At 44.0% G+C, this 19,287-nt stretch overlaps 1 protein-coding gene across 1 annotated transcript in view; it reads left to right on the top strand.

Moving 5' to 3' along the window:
* Window positions 1–441: 441 nt before the first annotated feature.
* slc16a2 (solute carrier family 16 member 2) overlaps window positions 442–19,287 on the top strand; it is a 40,042-nt gene continuing 21,196 nt past the window's right edge. Inside the window, exon 1 of the mRNA XM_036547903.1 lies at window positions 442–1,419. Within this exon, the coding sequence (XP_036403796.1) occupies window positions 906–1,419 (514 nt within the window). The 5' untranslated portion in view covers window positions 442–905. The remainder of the gene's footprint in view (window positions 1,420–19,287) is intronic.

A 19,287-nucleotide genomic window follows, 5' to 3' on the forward strand; every position in this document is an offset into this window, starting at 1 on the left:
CTTATGTTTTTAATAGGGCAAATGCTGCTAATAATAGTGATGTGGTGTGTTCTTCGCGTATTGTAACTGTAGTATTTCTACCACAAAATAGCTTGCCTTCTCAAAATAAATCGATTACTCTTGGCTCGCTATACCAACACCATTCATATGGCCGCTGCTCCTTCTCCAAACCCCAGCTCGTGAGTGACGGAGAAAAGTGGGCGGTCCGCTCTCCGCCTCATTCCGTAATCCTGTGTCGCTGGAATTTTAAATGGCTTTCTCGGGCAGGCCATTGGAGACGATCTTTGGAGGAGGCGGGGTAATCTGTGAATGAAGGTTGTTTATTCTGTTAGGGTTCTGTGGGTGATACGCCAACGGATCCACAGAAACCCGAGTGCGTGGGGTCTCTCTCTCTCTCTCTCGGGTGGCGGACATAAAACAAGTGAAAGAGGAGGAGTCGACAGTCACTGTGTTAGCACTTCAGGAAATATCGAATGCAGTTCGCGAGTAGGGTGCGAGCGAAGGAGAATCTTGACCAAGGTCGATGTATGTTCTTACCCGGTTTATGCCATCATTTTATCTGCGCTGGAGAAAATAAGCGTGAATATTTTTAGGCCGAGATATTTCCCTGGAAAAACAAGGGAACCTCTCTTCGTGGAATAAGTACCCATGTGTATCCTAGACAGTATGCAAACGTTCTCGTTACCGACTTCGTTTTGCCTCAGATTTGCATCGATGGATAGCTAAGGATTTTACGTCGATAGCGTTCAATTTTCGGTCTTTGGGTACTTTTAATCTCAGGGAGTTAAATCGGTGTAAAATAATCTTCCACCGCTGTAAAGTAACTGGACCTCATATCGTTTTACAAGACCACATTAGCCATAATATTGTACTCACCATCTGAGTCTGAACAGGAGTTGTGAAGGATGCGCACCGAGAAGAACAACAATGCACCCGAGACCGTGGCAGAATGCAACCCAGACGGACGCGAACATGAAAAGATGGGTCTAAATGGGATTGACAGCCAGCCCGAGGCATCGAGCTGCGAAACGCAGATTGGTGACCGCGATCAATCCACTGTCCCTGACATGGAGCAGGAGCAAGGCACCGGGGAACAGGAAAACCGCTCGGAGAAACAAGATGATGGGGAAGGGAACTGGAAAAAAGCACAAGATGACAACACTGTGCACCTTATCGAGACAGGATGCTTTGACAAATCCCCAGCGTCTCCAAGCTCCGAGACCAGACCCATGGTCCCCTCCAGTGGACAAGACGCCGGGTTTGTGGCGCCCGAGGGGGGGTTCGGATGGCTAGTGGTCTTCGCTGCTACGTGGTGCAACGGGTCAATCTTTGGAATTCAGAATTCCTTCGGCATTCTACACATGATGCTTGTGAAAGAACACGGAGATGACAGTGACCACGCTTCCCAGTTTAAAGTGGGTGAGTACTGGGCCACCTGTTGATGCGGTTGTAGGTGCTGATGACGGAGAAACTAATTGTAATTCAGTTGGACAGGGTTCTATTAAAAAGTCATGTCGTTAACCCCCGTGATTCCAAAATGCCCCGAAACCAATTAAATACCAGCGATCAGGCATGTGCATGCGTGAGAGGGTGTGTTTCTTAACTTCCTTGCACCGGTCTGACGTTTCCAGGTGTGCCATTTTTGTTGTGTTGTGTTTTAGCAGAATGACTCTGTAGGAGTATGGACTGAATCAGCGCGACTTGTTTATTGGTGAGGGGGCTAAAACCAATTTAGGGGCTAATACCCTCTTCTTGTCGCGTAAAGGCGGCCAAAGGACAGTGCGCTGTTACCACGGTTACACTGTTTCCGTCCCTTGAGTGACGCTCCGTGTTCAGCAGAACAAAGTGTTACACTTTGAATTCACTTTTCCAGTTTACGTAATCACAGCACATAATGTTACTTTCAACGACGGTTATGACGAGAATGTCAGATGTTTTGAGTTGAGGAAAATTTTATGTCTATTGCCTTTTCACATTTCTGTCACATCCTTCTAGACAACCCCATTGAAAATGCTATATGGAGTATTTAGACACTGTCATGCAACTTAGTGCAGTTTATTCAAGTGATTGTTAATTCATATAGAAAACAAATGAAGGCCACCATCAGAGACTGCATGGTTGCATGGCATTGTGTGTATCCTCCATTTACTCAACTGATGTGGTGTACTCTATATACTCCGCTAATAATATGTCATATCTTCTAGTGATTAAGTCCAAGTGATTCCTATCCATGGGCCTCATTCACAGTGCTTCCACTAGGACATGAGTTTATGCAGCTGGGTATTTCTGACCAAGCCAACCTGACCCTCTTGTGCACCGGTGGATCATGGGACAACCTCTCCCTCAGGACGGTGCCTAAAGAGTCTTGACTAGCACCCTATCAGACAGGGCAGCTGTTCTCCCGCTGCTACTGTCGAAATGAAAGTGCAGTGATAGTTAGACACTTCCTTCCTTCCAAGACTTGTTTTGGGCTTTATTCTGAAACTGTTTGGGTTTCACACCAGACCTGGGGGGGGGGGGGAGCGCTGCGCTCTACTGCGTTGGTGAAAATGGTTCGAGCGCAAGGTTTCTGTCCTGCGCGCACTGACATTTCCCTGCCAGCTGATGGTGTGGGTCTTTCAAAAAAGGACAAATGCAAGAGGGTGAGACCCCGTACCCCTACCACGTGCGCCCCCCTCTGTGGCCCTCCTGGCAGGGGGACTCCCACAATGCCTGTGGGCGCAGTAACAGTCGATCTCAGTCGATCACTCAAGTCATTCCCATCCCCACGAGCAGCTGCCAAAACGCAGAGGGCCAAGAAGTGTAGCATAGCACATGATCTCCAGTTTGCAGCCTGGCACCTTTTAATTCCACAATACCTTAGCAGATTCTCTCATCCAGAGCTTACAATTTCTACATGTTATTCATTTATACAGCTGGATATATACTGTGCTGTGAGGTGACAATCACAACGCCCCCATCTGTTCAGGCACAGTGTGCTTTCAGAGCTTGTTTTTCGTCCATGGGTTTTACGGAGGCCCTGATCCTACAGAGCTCTGGCAAAGATTAAGGTTTTTTTTTTTAAACAGAAGCTCATTAGCTCCCTTGCATCACTGGGTCAGCTGTTGCTTGGAGATGTAAATTATTGACTGGACAATAGCTAGAGAAGATCGTTGAAGTGGCCTGGCTGATCCTGGCCAGCAGCTGTAAAGGTTCAGTTTTGCAGATGCACGCCCGAGGCGCATCGAGATGGGGCGGGATCCGCGGTACATTGAGGCAGGATTGGATGGAGGCTCTCTCGGGCGTTTGTCCGAACAGCCCGATGCCGATGCGCTCTCTCTCTCTCCCTCTCTCACTCTCCTCCATCTCCGTTTGCTTCCTCCTCTGTGCGTTTTCAGGACCGCGACTGGGTTTAATCTTGAAAAAAATACCCCTGCTGTTCTTTTATCAAAGGGGGATTTAATTGGACTGCCAAAGCAGGTCTGATCCCCTTCTGAGGGGTACAGAGGGAAAAAAAACTAACATGAAGGCTTAGGGGTGACGCATTTTCTCAGCTGAGTGGTACTGTAGTCATCGTTTTATGAATTTTTAATGCAGAGCTCTAGTTAGGCCACTGGAATAGGGAACGTTAATGTTTAATCTTTCTGAGTGGATTATGTGAGAGCTCCCACTATGCAAAATATAGGTCAGTGCAAGTGTATATTATGTGCAACTCAGAGGATAAACGATTACAATAGAAAACAATCCAGAATGCTGTCATTGTGCTGTTTCTACATAGTTTAGCATATCATGTGTATTAAACAGGTGAAACCCATCTTGCATACAGTAACGGCCCATAGAGTGATGTAAATATTGGGACTAATAAAATCACAAACTCCAGATTTATTAAATGTGTTTTACAGGGTAAGCCGTTTAACTAGAGGGTAGATCAGTTAAGGAAAAGCAAGCTTTTCTTAAGAAGCTGGCAATTTTGCCAGCAAGAACTCTGCTTTCTAGGTCAGTGTTTTTAAGACCTTTTTTTCCCTTCTGCACCGGTTCAAACCATCGCTATTATGCCTGTGACCCACTTAATAGACACAGTCCTAAACATTTTTTGGAGCTTACCTTTGAAGGTGTGAATCACTGGACTGCCAATGGGAGAAAAACCTAACGAGTGCTTGGTTGGTGCCGATTTGATTGGCACAACATGCGATGCTCGCTCAATTGGCCTATGAAAAGTTCATGCTAATTTGAACTATTTGACTGTTTCCCTCAAAATTTGCATGTTTACATAACATCTTCTTCGTACGATGTGATGATTGACGTCTTGTGACCTAATTCTGAGCCTAGACCGTGACTTTGAAAATCCGTGTTCTGGGTCACCACACATTGAATAACTAACTGCTTGTGTGTCTTTCTCAGGGTAAGAAAAGAACAGTTTGAACAAAAAAAGGCTTTCACATAGTGCTGGGCGGTATGACTAAAAATTTGTATCACGGTATTTTTTAAGATTCTGGTGGTTTCACGGTATATCACGGTATTTTTTATTTATTTATTTATTTTTGCATGACTGGGCCTTTATCTAGGTTTGTGGCTTATTCTACTGTCAGGAGAACATAAAATATAAAAACATTTTAATTTCATCATGTATATAATGAAGGCTTTGATTACTATAGGGTTTGCTTGGCCCCACAAAATGACACAATATATGAAGGAATCAGTATGCATGAAACAGTTGCAGAATGTAAACAATTTTTATTGTGCCAACTGCAGCGTAGTAAAAACAGAACTTAAAAAATAGATATGCCAACAACTTTAACATTGCTTCCTTTTCAAAACAAAATATTTTATGATAGTTCTATAAACTATAACTGCAGACACAGCTCCTCTCTTGGGCACAAGTTCTTATGGTGCATCTCCGGTCTCACTTTTTACATCCTCCATCTCTGTTTTCTGTTCTTTAATCTACTGTAGCGACGGATCCTCTCCCAGCTGTTAACAAACTGTTATGCTACCTGGCTAGCTAGCAAGTTGTACCCAGTATGCCCTTCGGCGGTGTAATTTTGTAAACGTAAAATTATTAGTGTTACACAGTGGCGGCTGGTGAGCTGGAAACAGGGGAAGCAGAAATACTACCTTAAAATCTATCATTACTTTCACCCTGTTCCCCTTTATCCTCCTTGATTAACAATAAAACACAGAATTCACAGAATAATTGACACCAATCGCGTAAGTAGAATAAATGATTATGCTCGCGAAACACCGCAGATTGTCTGAAATTTGTGTGCTATTGTGAAAGCAACAGCATGAGATTGTTTAATTAACAAGGATGGCAATTTGAATAATTAAGTGGCAAGTAATCCCAGAGCTTTCTCTTAAATGTTTCACCATATAGCTTTCTTGTGTTACAAAATTCAAATTACAAAAAGGAGCTAACTTTAGTTAAATCAATTAATAAATAAATATTAATAAATAAATAAATAAATTACTGAAAATAAACTTTTAGATTAGGTTGAGTGTTATGAACAATAACATTAAGAACACAGACGTCACAAAATCTGTGATGTGTCATGAGCATTTAATGTAATTTAAATCGATAAATGCCATCCTTGTTAATTAAACAATCTCACGTTGTAGCTTTTGCAAGCACACAAACAGAAATTTCATGAATGCTTTCACTGTTAAGGCATGTTGCACAGCAGTTTTCAATGACACATGGTCGTTCGTTCATATGTAATCCTTTACTTTGACACTGACAAAGTCACGTCATGATTAGTTCATACAGAGCTTAGTTGCGTAAGCTTACCCCCCCCCCCCCCCCCCCATGGTGTTTTGCCCTGTTAAAGAGAGTAAGTTGTGGGTAATTAATTGTTGTGTTATAAAGTTATAACCATTAGTAAGAAGGGTACGCACGGTTAATAGGGGTCCCCTCTCAATACACTCTACACAGTGCTCTGTAGCGCTTCTAGTGGTGAACAATATTATATAATTTTCTGCCTACTGAAGCGTTACAGCTGCTGTCTCAGCTATGCTACGGTATGGCGGCATATGAAAAATTCATACCGTACGGGAAATTAAAACCGGTATACCGCCCAGCGCTACTTTCACAGCACTAAAACACTATGGTGAAATCGCAGACGGCCTGCCCTTTTCTGCCTTAGACTGTCGAGATTACACATCAGGGGTCTCAGTTTGCTGTACTAGATAGTAGCTGTTTTTATCTTTATGACTAATTTGCTGTTAGTTAAGGCATTTGTTTTTACAACAGCATATATAGTGCATGTAGAGGTTGCCATTTTGTGCAGCACTCCGACCAGCGGGGCCAGGTTTGGCACTTCAGCCTTAAATCTTGGCTCTAGGGAAAATCCTTCATCGCATTTGCGAATTCCTGTGCCGAGCCAGGCGATGGGGCAGCATAGGCTTGCATTGTGTAAGCCAGATGGGAGTCAGTGTTGGGCCTCAGCAGAAACGGCCCTCGGCGATTGTGTCTTTGCCCCCTGTGGACATGCATCTCGTCATATTTCCCCTTCTCCTCTGGTGCAGCGTGGCCTTTTAGACACCTGATGCTTCTAGCCTCTCTGATGACTCAAACCATGGTGGAGTTGCAGAGCACAGGCCAGTGTTGTTATTACTTAAAACCTGGAATTCTTTCCAAAGCCTGCCTCGAGCACCTTGAGGCAGATCTCTCCTGTTGGAGTTAAGTGGATCAAATTCAGCATCTGTAACATTCTATCCCTAGATATTTTTTTTGGTGCCACATTTTCTGGGTTAAAGGCACAAATTGTTGGCTGAAAATGTCACATACGTAGTCATTTATTAGCAAAGGATAAGGAGCAGAGGTTTGAACTAGGGCTGGGCGGTATATCGACTTTTCAAGGTATATCGATATATTTTCAAACGAAATATAGGAAGAGACAATACCGTTTATATCGCTATAGTTTGATGTCGTGTTACATAACCCGTTTCTTCCATAAAGCCATGCCGGTGTTTGCATCTCTCCTCTCACACTCTTTGCGCAACCTCGCCCCCACTCTCCCTCTGCGTCTGTGTGCAAACCCGGCTCCACTCGCTCACAAGTTCTCCTGCAACATGGAGGGAGACTAGGGCTGCTCAATTATGGCAAAAATCATAATCACGATTATTTTTTTGGTCAATATTGAGATCACAGTTATTTAACACGATTACTCATTGACTTTGGAAACATCATGCATTTATTGAACTTTTAACCCTTTTGCACATAACTTATTTTTATGCTATGTAGCGCGTGTAGAGTGTTACATTACATGGTTTGTTATGTTTTCATTAGCGTTATTAAGCTTCTCATAGTTTTCATTTTGCATTTGCTATATTTTTTAACGCTAAATCGCTGTTTCCTCAAAGCTAAAATTAGCTAGAATTTTTCCAATCTAATATTTTAGTGCACCGGGTTTAGCATACGCTCTAAATGGTGATTTCACACCAGTGTGACTGTATGCGTGAAAGGGTTAAAAAAAGCTTGCCTTTTTAACAGTGGATTTTCTTGAACGTTAAATATAATTCAGCTGAAAAAAAGTAAAAAAAAAAAAAAAAAAGATAAATAAATTATATATATACACACACACACACAAGACAACATGCTAGTACGATAATAATAATAAAATAAGAAGATTATCAATGACTATAATCTATAATTGGGTAATAATAATATCACCCCATGGGTGAAGTACCCAAGCTTTTTTCCCCCACACAAGAACTTGAATCAAGCAACAAGCGTCTTTGCTTTGCTCTGCGCTAAGACAAATGAGACATGCGTCTAATGTTGCGTGAACAAACTTGTGTGGTCTAACCATTATGCTGTGCCAGCCGACATGGTTGCTGAGAGCAAAGAGGGTACTGAGGTAATGGTCATCCTCATTATCAGCAGTAATGCATGGCTTAAATCTAGTAAGAAAACAGTTGTGTCTGGCGCTCTTTAGATACATTTTTAGTCATGACTGGTGCTTGTTGTAAAATATTGTGGAAACAGGGAAAAGGATGTATTTCAAAAACATTTCTTTTTAAAAGGAGAGGTTGTTTCATGAATAGGATGTGCAGAGATATTTGCTCGTTTTGGCCTGGCAGCTATGCGCTTTGCAGATGCCTGTTGCAAGGCATATTCAGTGTACTGCAAGCTGTCACAAGGCCATGTTACCCAGAGATCAGACGAAACCAACCCAAAAGCTTCAGCCAAGACAATGAGGTGATGAACTAACTGCACGCTGGCTGCCACTAGACGACTGTTGCTATTTTCATTCCTGTCAGACGAACCAGAGGAACATCAAGTCCTCACATTTTGTACTGTGAAGTTTTAGAGCTACATTGAGCTGTTGGAAGGAATGGGGTCACCAGTGATTGCATCAAAAATATTGAAAATCAATTGCGATCACTGTCACGCAAACATAAGGATGTTTCTTGCTGTGCCATTAGGTCATGCCCTCCTGACTCAAATGTCTGTGTCTGCCAGTTTTGGTGAGGTTAATATCTGATTCTGTCAGTTTAGTCAGGTTTGTAAGAGAGAAAAGACAGTACTTTGCAAATGCAAATCTGGGGTTAATTGAGCGTATGAATGGACCAATGTTTCAGGGTGGTGGTTAGTTTCTGTTGGTAACCTATTTAAAATTGATGGTTAACTTTACAACTTTGCATTAACTTCACACTAACTGGAATTTTGTCTGGCTGACCTCAGACCAGCGGGCCGCAGCAATCTCCTCCCAGTTACACCTAGTCTGTCTGAGGTTCCATGTCTCACAATGCACCTCTCTGTTTTTTGTTAAGGACCCAGTTTTCTGGGCCTGTGTGTCCATTCCTGTGTGCTTTGTAAGGTGTGTGTGTGTGTGTGTGTGTGTGTGTGTGTGTGTGTGTATCTGTGCGTGTGTGTGATGCCTGTCATGCCTCTGCATATCCATAATCCATAACTTTGAATATGTCTGAATAATTATCAGTTGTGCTCAGTGATCCCCATTTCCTTTATTGCAATTTGAAGCCTCTTAAACTGACACCCCAGTTTTTCTCTCATCTGGGAGCAATTTCTCTTCTCCGACAGTAAATTTTTTTACAGTCTCCCGATCCAGACTGGCAGGTTTATGCAGCTGTGCTAGTGAAGAGAATTTCTTTTGCCTTAGGGACTTAGGTTGTAGTTTTTACTTGTGCAGATTTGAAGAGGCATTCATTTTTAGATACATTTACAATGCTAAAATCCTGGGACCTCTCCAGTGACAACATCTGAGGCCCTGTGAAACACAAAGAGCAACCCTGAATGTGCGCGGTGTGAATTCCTTTGTTTAATGTTCTGAGATCTAACGTTCTGAGGCTCTAATATCACATTTTGTTGCACATGCACCTCTACTGCCTTAGCTTGCGTTGGCTCTCGAATGAAAGTTGTGAAAGTTGTGGAAATGTTTGATCTTTGGTGTCATTTGATGACAGGGGAATACCTGTCTCCAAATGCGCCTGTCACGACCTGCTGGAAGTAGCCTGACGTTTAGAGGCATGGATCATAGAAGGAAGGTATCCATATCCTGCAGTGCCTTAGACTATCAGCACTATATCCATTTAGATGCATATCCTTTGTTACAACACAGCATCACTCCACGCAATGCTGTCAGTGTGCAACAGTGCTCTGTTATGTATCAAGTTCTACACTGAATTGTCTTCTGCAAGCCGAGCCTGCCTCATTAAGGGGTGTTAAGTGGCAGATGATCCAAGGTAATGTTTAGGCTACTGTTGATATAATGCTCATGCCAAGCTTGACAAATTGTCAGTGACAGTTACCTCATTGTACAATCACCTCTTTTTGGTGAGAGGAGCACTTCCACCCGGAGCAACGCTCGTGTGCCAGAAAGAGGTTGTTTTGAAAGTTTCTGTTTTTCATTATTTTACCTCTGCCCAGATTCCTGCCCCTTTGATCAGTGGTGTTTCTGTCTCACCTCCATGGTGCCGGGATGTTGCCCGAGAGGAGTGACCTCGCAGCCTGGATGTGAGGCCAGGACTCCCATGGGGCTCTGAGGCACATGATTAGCATGGGAATGGAGTCCAACAGCAATGGATGCAGCGTGCTTACTCCTACCCAGGCTAGACCCGATGATCAAGTTAGTCTCTCCCCATTTTTTAATGCTGTGATGGTTATCAGGGGAGTGATCCTCAATACCTATCCCTTTCAATGAGGAACCTTTTAAATAGCGTCCTGTGCCCTTTTCCAGGTATTTGTCAGGCTGCCAAGAAGATTATGTTTCACCACGCAACGCAACACGCAGGCTATGGATACTTTATGGGACAGATTTGAGTTGTTCAGTGGCCCTCAGTGATAATGGGCAGGCTGAACAGCAGGAAAGGCCTCAGTTTGAGCACGCGTCAGAGCAGTTCCATTGTGCCTGTCCTTCCTTTGATCTGCAGCACTCAGATTGTACAGTAATGGTTGTGTTCTGCATCGGAGGAACAGCTGTGTGTCTCTGCATCTCTGGTAGTTCAGTGTTTCGCGAGATAGTGGTGGGCTTTCTGATTCCCCCCTGCTCCCGTGTCGCAGTGGCACTTTGATCTCCACTGGCACAGTAAGCACAGTTTACAGGCAGTACAGGTACTGATGGAAGGAGATGAGAGAGGCAGGGGGGAGGGGAGGGGGCGGTCATAGCATCTAAGTGGAACCACTGCGCTGTGACGCCTTCCCATGGCCCCCGAAATGAGCTGTCCAATATTCTGATCCCCAGACAGGCCGGGGCCCGGCTCTAGCCGTAGGGGCCTGTCGTGCCTCATCCATCGGCCCCTCGCTGTAGGTGCGGTCCCAGGAGAAAAGCCTGCTGTTTCCCCCTCTGTCCCCTCTGCTCTCATGCCCTGAAGCCGAGCGGGCCTAATTCTCCCTAATGAGGCTCTTCTTGGGGCCTTATTAACGTCTGGGCCTGTTTGGAGAGAGCAGAGAGTGCTGGAATGAGAGGAGGCAGCAGTGGGCATCGGATCAGTCGGGCCTGTTTCATTCAGCGCCTGTCGGATAATCTGCGTGGGCACTCTTGCCCGGGCCAGCACCAAGGGGGTTCTGTTTTTTTTTTTTCCCAGGTGTTTTTGTTTTCTCGTCAGCCTCAGCCTCTTTGATGCCCTCTTTTGCTTTTTCCCTCCATGTTTGGCCCTATAAGGGCCCGTTTTAGTGTTGTCTCAGAGAGGTCTCTGAGACTGCTGGCGTTGGCCCAGGCACCTGGATTCGGCGTGGGGTGAACACTGAGTGGATCATCACAGAGTATCAGTGGTGTCTAAAAACAGGACCCCCTGATGCGTCACAGGGTTGAGTCACAGGCAAGTCAACGGGTGTTTTGATTGAGGAGAAGGTTGCTCGTATTTTCTTTTCTCTCTCTGAACATTCTGTGTTCGAGGCAAGGGGAGGGGATTGTAATTTTTCTTCCTTCTTCCTGTAAATGGGAACTGAGATGGAGAAGCTATTTTCAGGTAGTCCCGGGCAGGCGGATGTGGCACTGGTGGGGCCCCATTCTGGTGGAGGTTGGGTGAGTGGCAGCGTAAGCCATTCACTTGGTTCTCTGGTTCCTATGAGATGCAGCACAGCACACCTCCCCGTCTGCTGCTGATGTGAATGGTGGTATGAAGTGAATAAAACCCAGCTGATGTCGCTATGATGGCCTACCCTCAGTCCCAACAAAGCACGTCTGCAAAGCTGATGTCAGCTTCAGGTCCTGCTTCGGGCCTCCCCTCCTGCTTCACTTTGTGGCCCGCACTGAGACTGGCTGAATTTAAGGTCTCCAAAGAGGCCGGCCTCCCCTTCAGAATAAGTGCTTTCTGCTCAATGAGAGCGTAATATACTGCTCTCAGGTCAATGGTCTTACATAACCTGCATTTATTTGGGCAAAAGAAACAGTGGAGTGTGCCCATCTATCTGTTCATTCTGATTAATTAGTCACAGTGACAGTCAACAAACTTCTTTTGTGTTCCCCAGCTTCCAGTCTCTCAGTAGCTGAATTAGTTGATAATTGCTGCCATTATGTAATGAAGATATTGGCTGGACTGAAAGGCATGCCTTTTTTGGGCTTTTTTTCTGAGGCTTTTCCTTTCAGACACTGCTTTCCGTATCGTAGGATCTTGAGAATAATAGACGAGTTTATCTGGGAGCTTTAGAAGGAGAACTGAACGTCAATCTGTCAGTTTCCCTTTACCAAGATGTTGCTGATTCATGCCCTGACCCCCCTGTGCGGAGAAGGGCTCTCTGGATCTGTCCATACATGTAGAATTATGAGACTGACTGAGGCAAGAGCCCTCCGTCTGACAAGTGTCAACTCCTCAGAACAGGAGCGCGCACACCCTCCCTAGATGGGATTCTGCGGCACTGCAATGGCGGGTGCAGATTTCAGTATCTGGATTTGTTAAGAATATCTCCGCATCTAACTGATTGTGTACAGACGCTATTGATGCTCCCTTCAAAAGGGTTAAGTGTGGACACCCCATGGCTGTGGCCTGTAAAGGGCTGTCTGATGATTGGCCGGGTTGTCCACACCCCCCGATGCAACGCCTGTGTTTTGGTTTCTGTGTTTTTGAGCATGCTGTGAGATGGGAAGCGGATGGAACTCCACTCCACCCCCGTGCTGTACATAAATTGTATGAGGATCTTGCCATTTTCATAATAAAAAAACCCTCTCAAGTACAAGCTGAATGTAAACATTGGTCACATGAAGTACCCAGATTTAACAGCACAACTTAATTTATGGAAATAGGTTAAAACTGGCAAGTTCAATACAGTATATTTAATTCTTGCGAAGAGGAACCAGCTTCATATGACCATGTAATACCCCCTAATCTGATTAGATAGTCAGAAATCTTTGCTTCTCCACTGCTGGCAAAGCAATGCTTTGCAGAGGTGCTGATGGGAAGTGAGAACTCAGGGCTGGTGTGAAGCTACTACACAGCCCGCATCACTGCAAATGAGTGCCATTGCAAAATGCTCTTTGGATTTATCCTGTTAACCCTGCTCACTGATGGGAAGGGGGCTGCAGTATGCTTTTTACACCAGCTCCACACTTCATTTCCCATGAGCACTTGGGTAGAAGTATTTTTCTTGATTTTCTGCACTGCGAGTTTTCCCGCCGCGCATCTCTTGGGTAAGTGCTGGTGCCACGCATTTGTGATGAATGAAGGTGACTGCCCCTTGAAGGGAAGGTGCTATATTCCCAGTGTTATTAAAGACTGTCTGTCCCTACAGATTTAAGTAGTCCTTAGTGCAGATTAAAGGTGCAATATATAATGGTAAAAACCTGTGTGTACCCATTTAGCTCAGATGAAAGGCAGTCTGTTCACTGTGATACTAAAGCCTGTTTCTCCACAGAAACTATCTATGAAAAGACATATATTCACTGTGATATTGAAGTCTGTGTCTCCCCCACAGAGCTCATATAAAAGGCACTGTATTCACAGTGATATTAAAGCTTTTGTGTCCCCAAGGAATACATATGAAAGGGGCTATATACACTCTAATATTAGAACTTAAGAACATAAGAAATCTAATGATGGGAACAGGCCATTCCTTCCAGCTTCATCCAGCAAGAACGTGTCCAGCACTGTGTCAAACCTGGTCATGAACTCTCTAAATATGTTTTCTTCCACTATGATTCCTCATAAGCTATTTCTTATTATGTATCTGTTTGGGTTAAATAATAATTCCCTTTGTCAGTGTGAAATTTACTTTGACTGAATTCCACCTGATGTCCGTTCATTTCAGTCATTGAACACATTGAGGCATAGCCTCTGTAGTCACTTCATGAATCCCTTTTTAAACTTATTTTAAAACATCAATTGCCCCTTGTTTGCTGAGGCTCAAGTATCTTAAGTCTGCGGCATTTACAACTTCAGTTTGATACCTGGAATCAGTCTTGTTGCCCCTCTCTGTTCTTTAACCAGAGCTATCCTCCTCAGAGTGTGTCGCACAGAACTGTGCTCTGAAAGTGGTCTGAAAGCAGCTTGGTATAACATTAATATAACCTCCTTAATATAATCTCCCTGCCATCTCAGATCAATCAAGATCAAGTCAGATCAAGCTCTGAAGATTGGATACTGGGAGGGAGTCCAGTTCCCAAACTGACCAAACACCTCTCCCACTACCAGGCGTCTCTGCGCATCTTTTGTACTCTTCTGGACCTTTTCCAGAACTTTCTGGACCAACCAGACAAGTCAATCCCAGGACATCACGTGTCTCTTTGTTTCCCCTCCAAAGAAGGGGACATTACATCAGACATCTTACATGTGTGGCGGTTTCTATAGCAACCCACTGAACTCATTTTGACCCAAACATTCACCACCTTATCTGTGCCCAAGGCTCTGGAGCCTGATTTACAGTGAGCACAGTGCTTTCCCAGTCTAAGCAAGGGGGCCCAGGGCCTCTCTGCCAAAAGCTCTGACACCATTCCCACAAACTTAAGAGCAATTAAACACACATATACAGGTGTGTATGTGTGTGTGTGTATATATATATATATATATATATATATATATATATATATATATATATATATATATATATATATATATATATATATACTGTATATATACATAATTCATTATGATAATATAGTAATATTTCTATCCATGTATCACAGAGCAGTGTTAGCTGTAAACAGTGGGGGCGCTCTCCCTTATATCCTAAAAAATACACTGTAAGCTCTGAACAGAGGGGGCGCTCTCCCTTATATCACAAAAAGTACGCTGTAAGCTCTGAACAGAGGGGGTGTCCTTCCCACAGTCCGGCGGCCTTTGCGACTCAGGAAGGCAACCCATACTCAGGTCATGTGACAGCCACTCCGCCATCAGGTGTTCAACAGGTGTCCGCAGCTCCCCGGACGTCCGCTCTCCGCCCTGTAAGCGCAGGCTTAGACGTGCCTCTTTAAATAGTGCTGCTAATCCAGCCCAGGCTCAGACGGAAGAAGATTGAATCGGTGGGATCACGCGGCCGCGCCCTGGTTCCCCCACATACACAGCTATCAGAAGCAGCAGCAACAGCAGCAGCAGCTGGCAAAGCCGCCCACCGGCTATGCAGTTCTCCAGCAGCATGCTGACTCTGTTGTTTTTTTAACTCATAAATATGTGTACTCGTTACACGTCAGTCTAACATCTTACCATCATTCTGTGTATTTCAAGGAACAGAAGTATAATATATTATAATACATAAATAGAAATTATCATTGTTTCTCAAACTCAAAGTTGATTGATCAACCCCAGCATGATGAAAAAAAATTCGACTGAAAAAAAAATCCGTCACAGAAAACATAGATCGAAAAATATTCTATCTTACCTTAAAAAAGAATGGGCCACAGAGGCCTTGGCTCGGCTTCTTCTCGTTGCCGTCCTGGTATCCAAGAAGAGGAGAGATGATGTCTTGCTTTAATCCAGGTTCTCATGAGCGGCACTGGATCAAATTTGTCCAAAGGGGGTCCGTTTAGGTCCACAAACAGAAATGAAGACAGGCTCTCTTCGCGAAACCTCTTGCGGCTCTGGCTGGCTGTGTCATTTACAGCAGAAAATCCTCTCTCGCACTCAGCAGATGTGGGGAGGTAAGTGCGACTTGCTATGCATAGCCTTTTCAGTGTTTTGCCCTGTGGTGTGCCCTGCACTTTCCAGTCTCAAAACTGCTCCACAGCCTCCCTGGATGGTTCCCCTAGCGATTTACCTAGGCTGTGTACTTCTTGTTCACCATACAAAGTCAAGGCCTCCTGCTCTCCTGGCCAAAGGCGCTTATCAAGAGCCTTGAGCTTCTGGACCAAGTCTGACTCTGGTAAGCGCTTGGTTAGACTGGCAACCACCGATTCATAAAAGCGAGGCTTGTTTATTTTCCCCCTGCCTTCTGTCAGCTCCACATCTTTAAAAAGGCCTGATGAGTTCAGCCTTCTTCATTGATTTCCCACCAATTGTCTTGAATCCACAAGTGTCATTTCTCCTCTCTGCAGCTTGAGAGACAGACTCTGAAGTTCACGCAGGATGTCTTTCATGACAGCCAAACCTTCCACAAATCCTGAGTTGGTTAGGTGTTTGTGAAGCCCTGTGTGTATTTTTGCCTCTCAGCATCAGTGCGTGATGTGTCCTCACTGGATGTTTTAAAATGGAGTGCTAGTGCAGGGGAATCTTTCCATACAGCTTTTACTGTATTATAGCTACTGGAAACCCATCTGATGGTGAAAATTTGACCAATTTTCAACATTTTCATGTTGAGCTCAGCCGCTGCTCAATGAAGCTGTTTGGGAGGGTTTCTTTTTCTTTCACCTGGGCTATTTCCATTGACCTTGTGTGGGCTTGGCTGTCCCTGTGTTTATAGATCTTTTTTCGTAGCCTCTTTGCATCAGGATCACTAACTTCACCATTGCTCCATTCTTCTGCGAGGTGTACACCCGGTCCCTTTTCTGCAACAAGTTCTTTGCTTTCCTACACACTAAACTTTCCAGCCTCAACGTCAAGCTAAGCATCGCGTTGTTTCCATTCGCCCACCTGCTTCGTTGTCCAGCCAGCAGGCAGGTCGCTTATGCTAGCAGCCGCCGCATCACTTCCGTCTCCCTGAGAGGAGCTCTCAGCCTCAACTTGACCTGGTTCTGGGGAGTGACTTGGCGAGAGAGGAGCCCCCAACTCGCCTGTGCATGTGCTAGTAGCTGCAGAGGCACCAGCGTTATCTCCAGGTGTCTCCACTACGTTCTCTTTGTTATTCTGATTCAGCTTTTTAGAAGTGAATGCAAAGTTAGCAAGTAATGAACTTTGCTTTCTCTTTGATATATTTTCCTGACTTGATGCGTACTGAGTGTGTATTTTTAACTGTAACCATGATGTTGAAGCAGAAAAAAATCCACTGCTTTTCAAGTTGTTCAGGGTAACTTTAGGTTGTCTAAACTTCACAACATTTGGATTGCGGACCATTTGCAACAGCACCACACCACCCATAGAAGAGGCCATACCAGAAACAACCCAGTATTCAATGGCAATATAAGAGGAAACACCACAACAATATTTTTCATTAGAGATATCTTTTCAAAATTGTGTAGGGGAGATTGACTGGAATCTGGCAATATCAGAACCATCATGGTGGGATACTATGATTTAGCAGTTTGAAAAAATATGTGCTTAGTGCCTTATGGAAATAAATGTCATTGTTCACTGAAGTCTTGTCACTGAATCATTCAATGAAGAATGTGCTCTTTTTATGAAAAACTGTGCATGTCTTTTGACCACAACTTTTGAATCATTGCAATGAAAGCAAATACATTATTTTGTGTTTATTTTTCATACAAAGTGGGATGTAATGTCAGCCCTATGTTGGAGACAATGCAGAAATTTGCTGTGATTTCAAAACCGGGTTATTCAACAACGCTTTGTCACACGGACGAACAGCTAGTATAATCGGAAAGGGTAAGTTCTGTTGTTTATTTTGATATGCGGAACGTTGTGAAGCGATAGGGACATCACTTCGTGATTTATTCAACCGAGAACCAGGAGTGTGAAAATGAGCGAAGAAATTAGTAAAGATATTACTTTGCAGAAGTTTGATCTGTATACCGTAATAACATGATTACTTTGGGAATTACAAATATGTGACTAGCATCATTACAAAGCTACGGTTCCGCTCTTTCTTGTGATATGTGTTCCATATCTATGCAATGACGAGTTCATGAGTACTTCAAACAAGAGTAATGTGTGTGGAGATGGATGTTGAGCTGTATGCAAATTGTAACTATGATTAAATCTGATGTAAATTCAAAATTATTTTTCTCGCCAACACTAAGCAACTAGCATCGTTAGCGATGAATACTTCGTGAGCAATTCAACCGAGAAGAAGGGATGTGAATTTGGACGCAGGCTAAGACATTTTTAGTAACAATTGCAAGTGACAAATAATTTTTTAAACATTTTGTCCAGAGACCCCCTGTATTTTGCACCCTGGTTTCCATTCACATTTCAGAGTGTTTACACGCCACAGGGAAAATGGGAATGAATCCATGAAGAAGCAGGAGTTAAAATAGTGCACACAAAACAGGCCTGGTACAGCTGCGTGCAATCCTTCAAAGCTTAATAAACAAAACAACAAAAAGCCCCTCCTTTGTGTCAGGGGATCTGTGTGTTTGACTTGCTCGTTAATTGGCCTTTAACAAAAGTCAGATTTAGAGGAGAACATCCATGTATTTTACAGATTACCAAACAAACTATTCATATTAAGGACATGCTTTAATAGCATTTAGCCAATTTTTGGCTTGTTTCCACATGTTGTAGAATGTGTTCTCTGTATGACATCAGTTTGAAACCTGCTTGTCTTGAATGGCACCGTGGGCTGTGCCATGAAGTGCTGGAGCAATCGCTAAATATTTGTAAATTATCATGGAAATTGCTGCAGCTGCCAGCAAAAAATCAGAACATGTGCATCTCTGCTCACTAACCAATAAAATAATGGAGTTTAAGAGAGATGTTGATTACAGGAACACGTAAAAGGTAAAAATAGAAGGTGAAGAGGTGAACTGGGGAAGCTTCAGCTACTGTTAACCACCAGATAGTTCCCCCTAATCCATGTTGGTCAAGACTTAGCTACAATGTTGAAACTCGAATCTGGGGAAAGTGATTGGTATCTCCCTGCCAGCCTGCCTCTTTAACCCTCACACCAGGCTGTTTTCTGTGTGTGCTTTGTGTACGTTTCTTGTCCACAGTGGAATGTGACATGATTTTTTTTTTCTTTTGCTCTCGAGTGCTGGCAGGAGAAAACCTGAGCCTCTCTGTTTAAAACACAAGGAGATGCAGGGATACTTTCAACACAGGGACAGCTTAATCTCAGGGAGATGTCTCTGAGTGTTTTAGAAATTATGCACCTGGTGGTCTTACAGCTCCTACCCCCAGGGGTTGGATAAACACCTGAGAGAGCCTCTTATTGTTGGTTATTATTATTAGAATCATTAGAATGATCGGTTTGTAGGTGTAAATCTGAGATGTGGGGTGATTTAGGGAGAGGTGAGAACTGAGAGCACTTTGATATATGGAGAGCACTGTGATACAGGGGGAGGTAAGATCACTGTGTTATACGGGGAGGTGAGAGCACTGTGATATAGAGGGAGGTGAGAGCACTGTGATATAGAGGGAGGTGAGAGAACTGTGATATAGGGGGAGGTGAGAGCACTGTGATATAGGGAGAAGTGAGGGCACTGTGATATAGGGAGAAGTGAGGGCACTGTGATATAGGGGGAGCTGAGAGCACTGTGATATAGGGAGAGCTGAGAGTACTGTGTTGCTTTGCTGTTCTGAGGGGGACCGTAAACATGTCAGTGTCTGTGGGAATGGATACATACCTCTGAGCTGACCACCCTAGGCCTT

The sequence above is a fragment of the Megalops cyprinoides genome, chromosome 16, assembly GCF_013368585.1.
Source record: "Megalops cyprinoides isolate fMegCyp1 chromosome 16, fMegCyp1.pri, whole genome shotgun sequence".
Lineage (NCBI taxonomy): Eukaryota > Metazoa > Chordata > Actinopteri > Elopiformes > Megalopidae > Megalops > Megalops cyprinoides.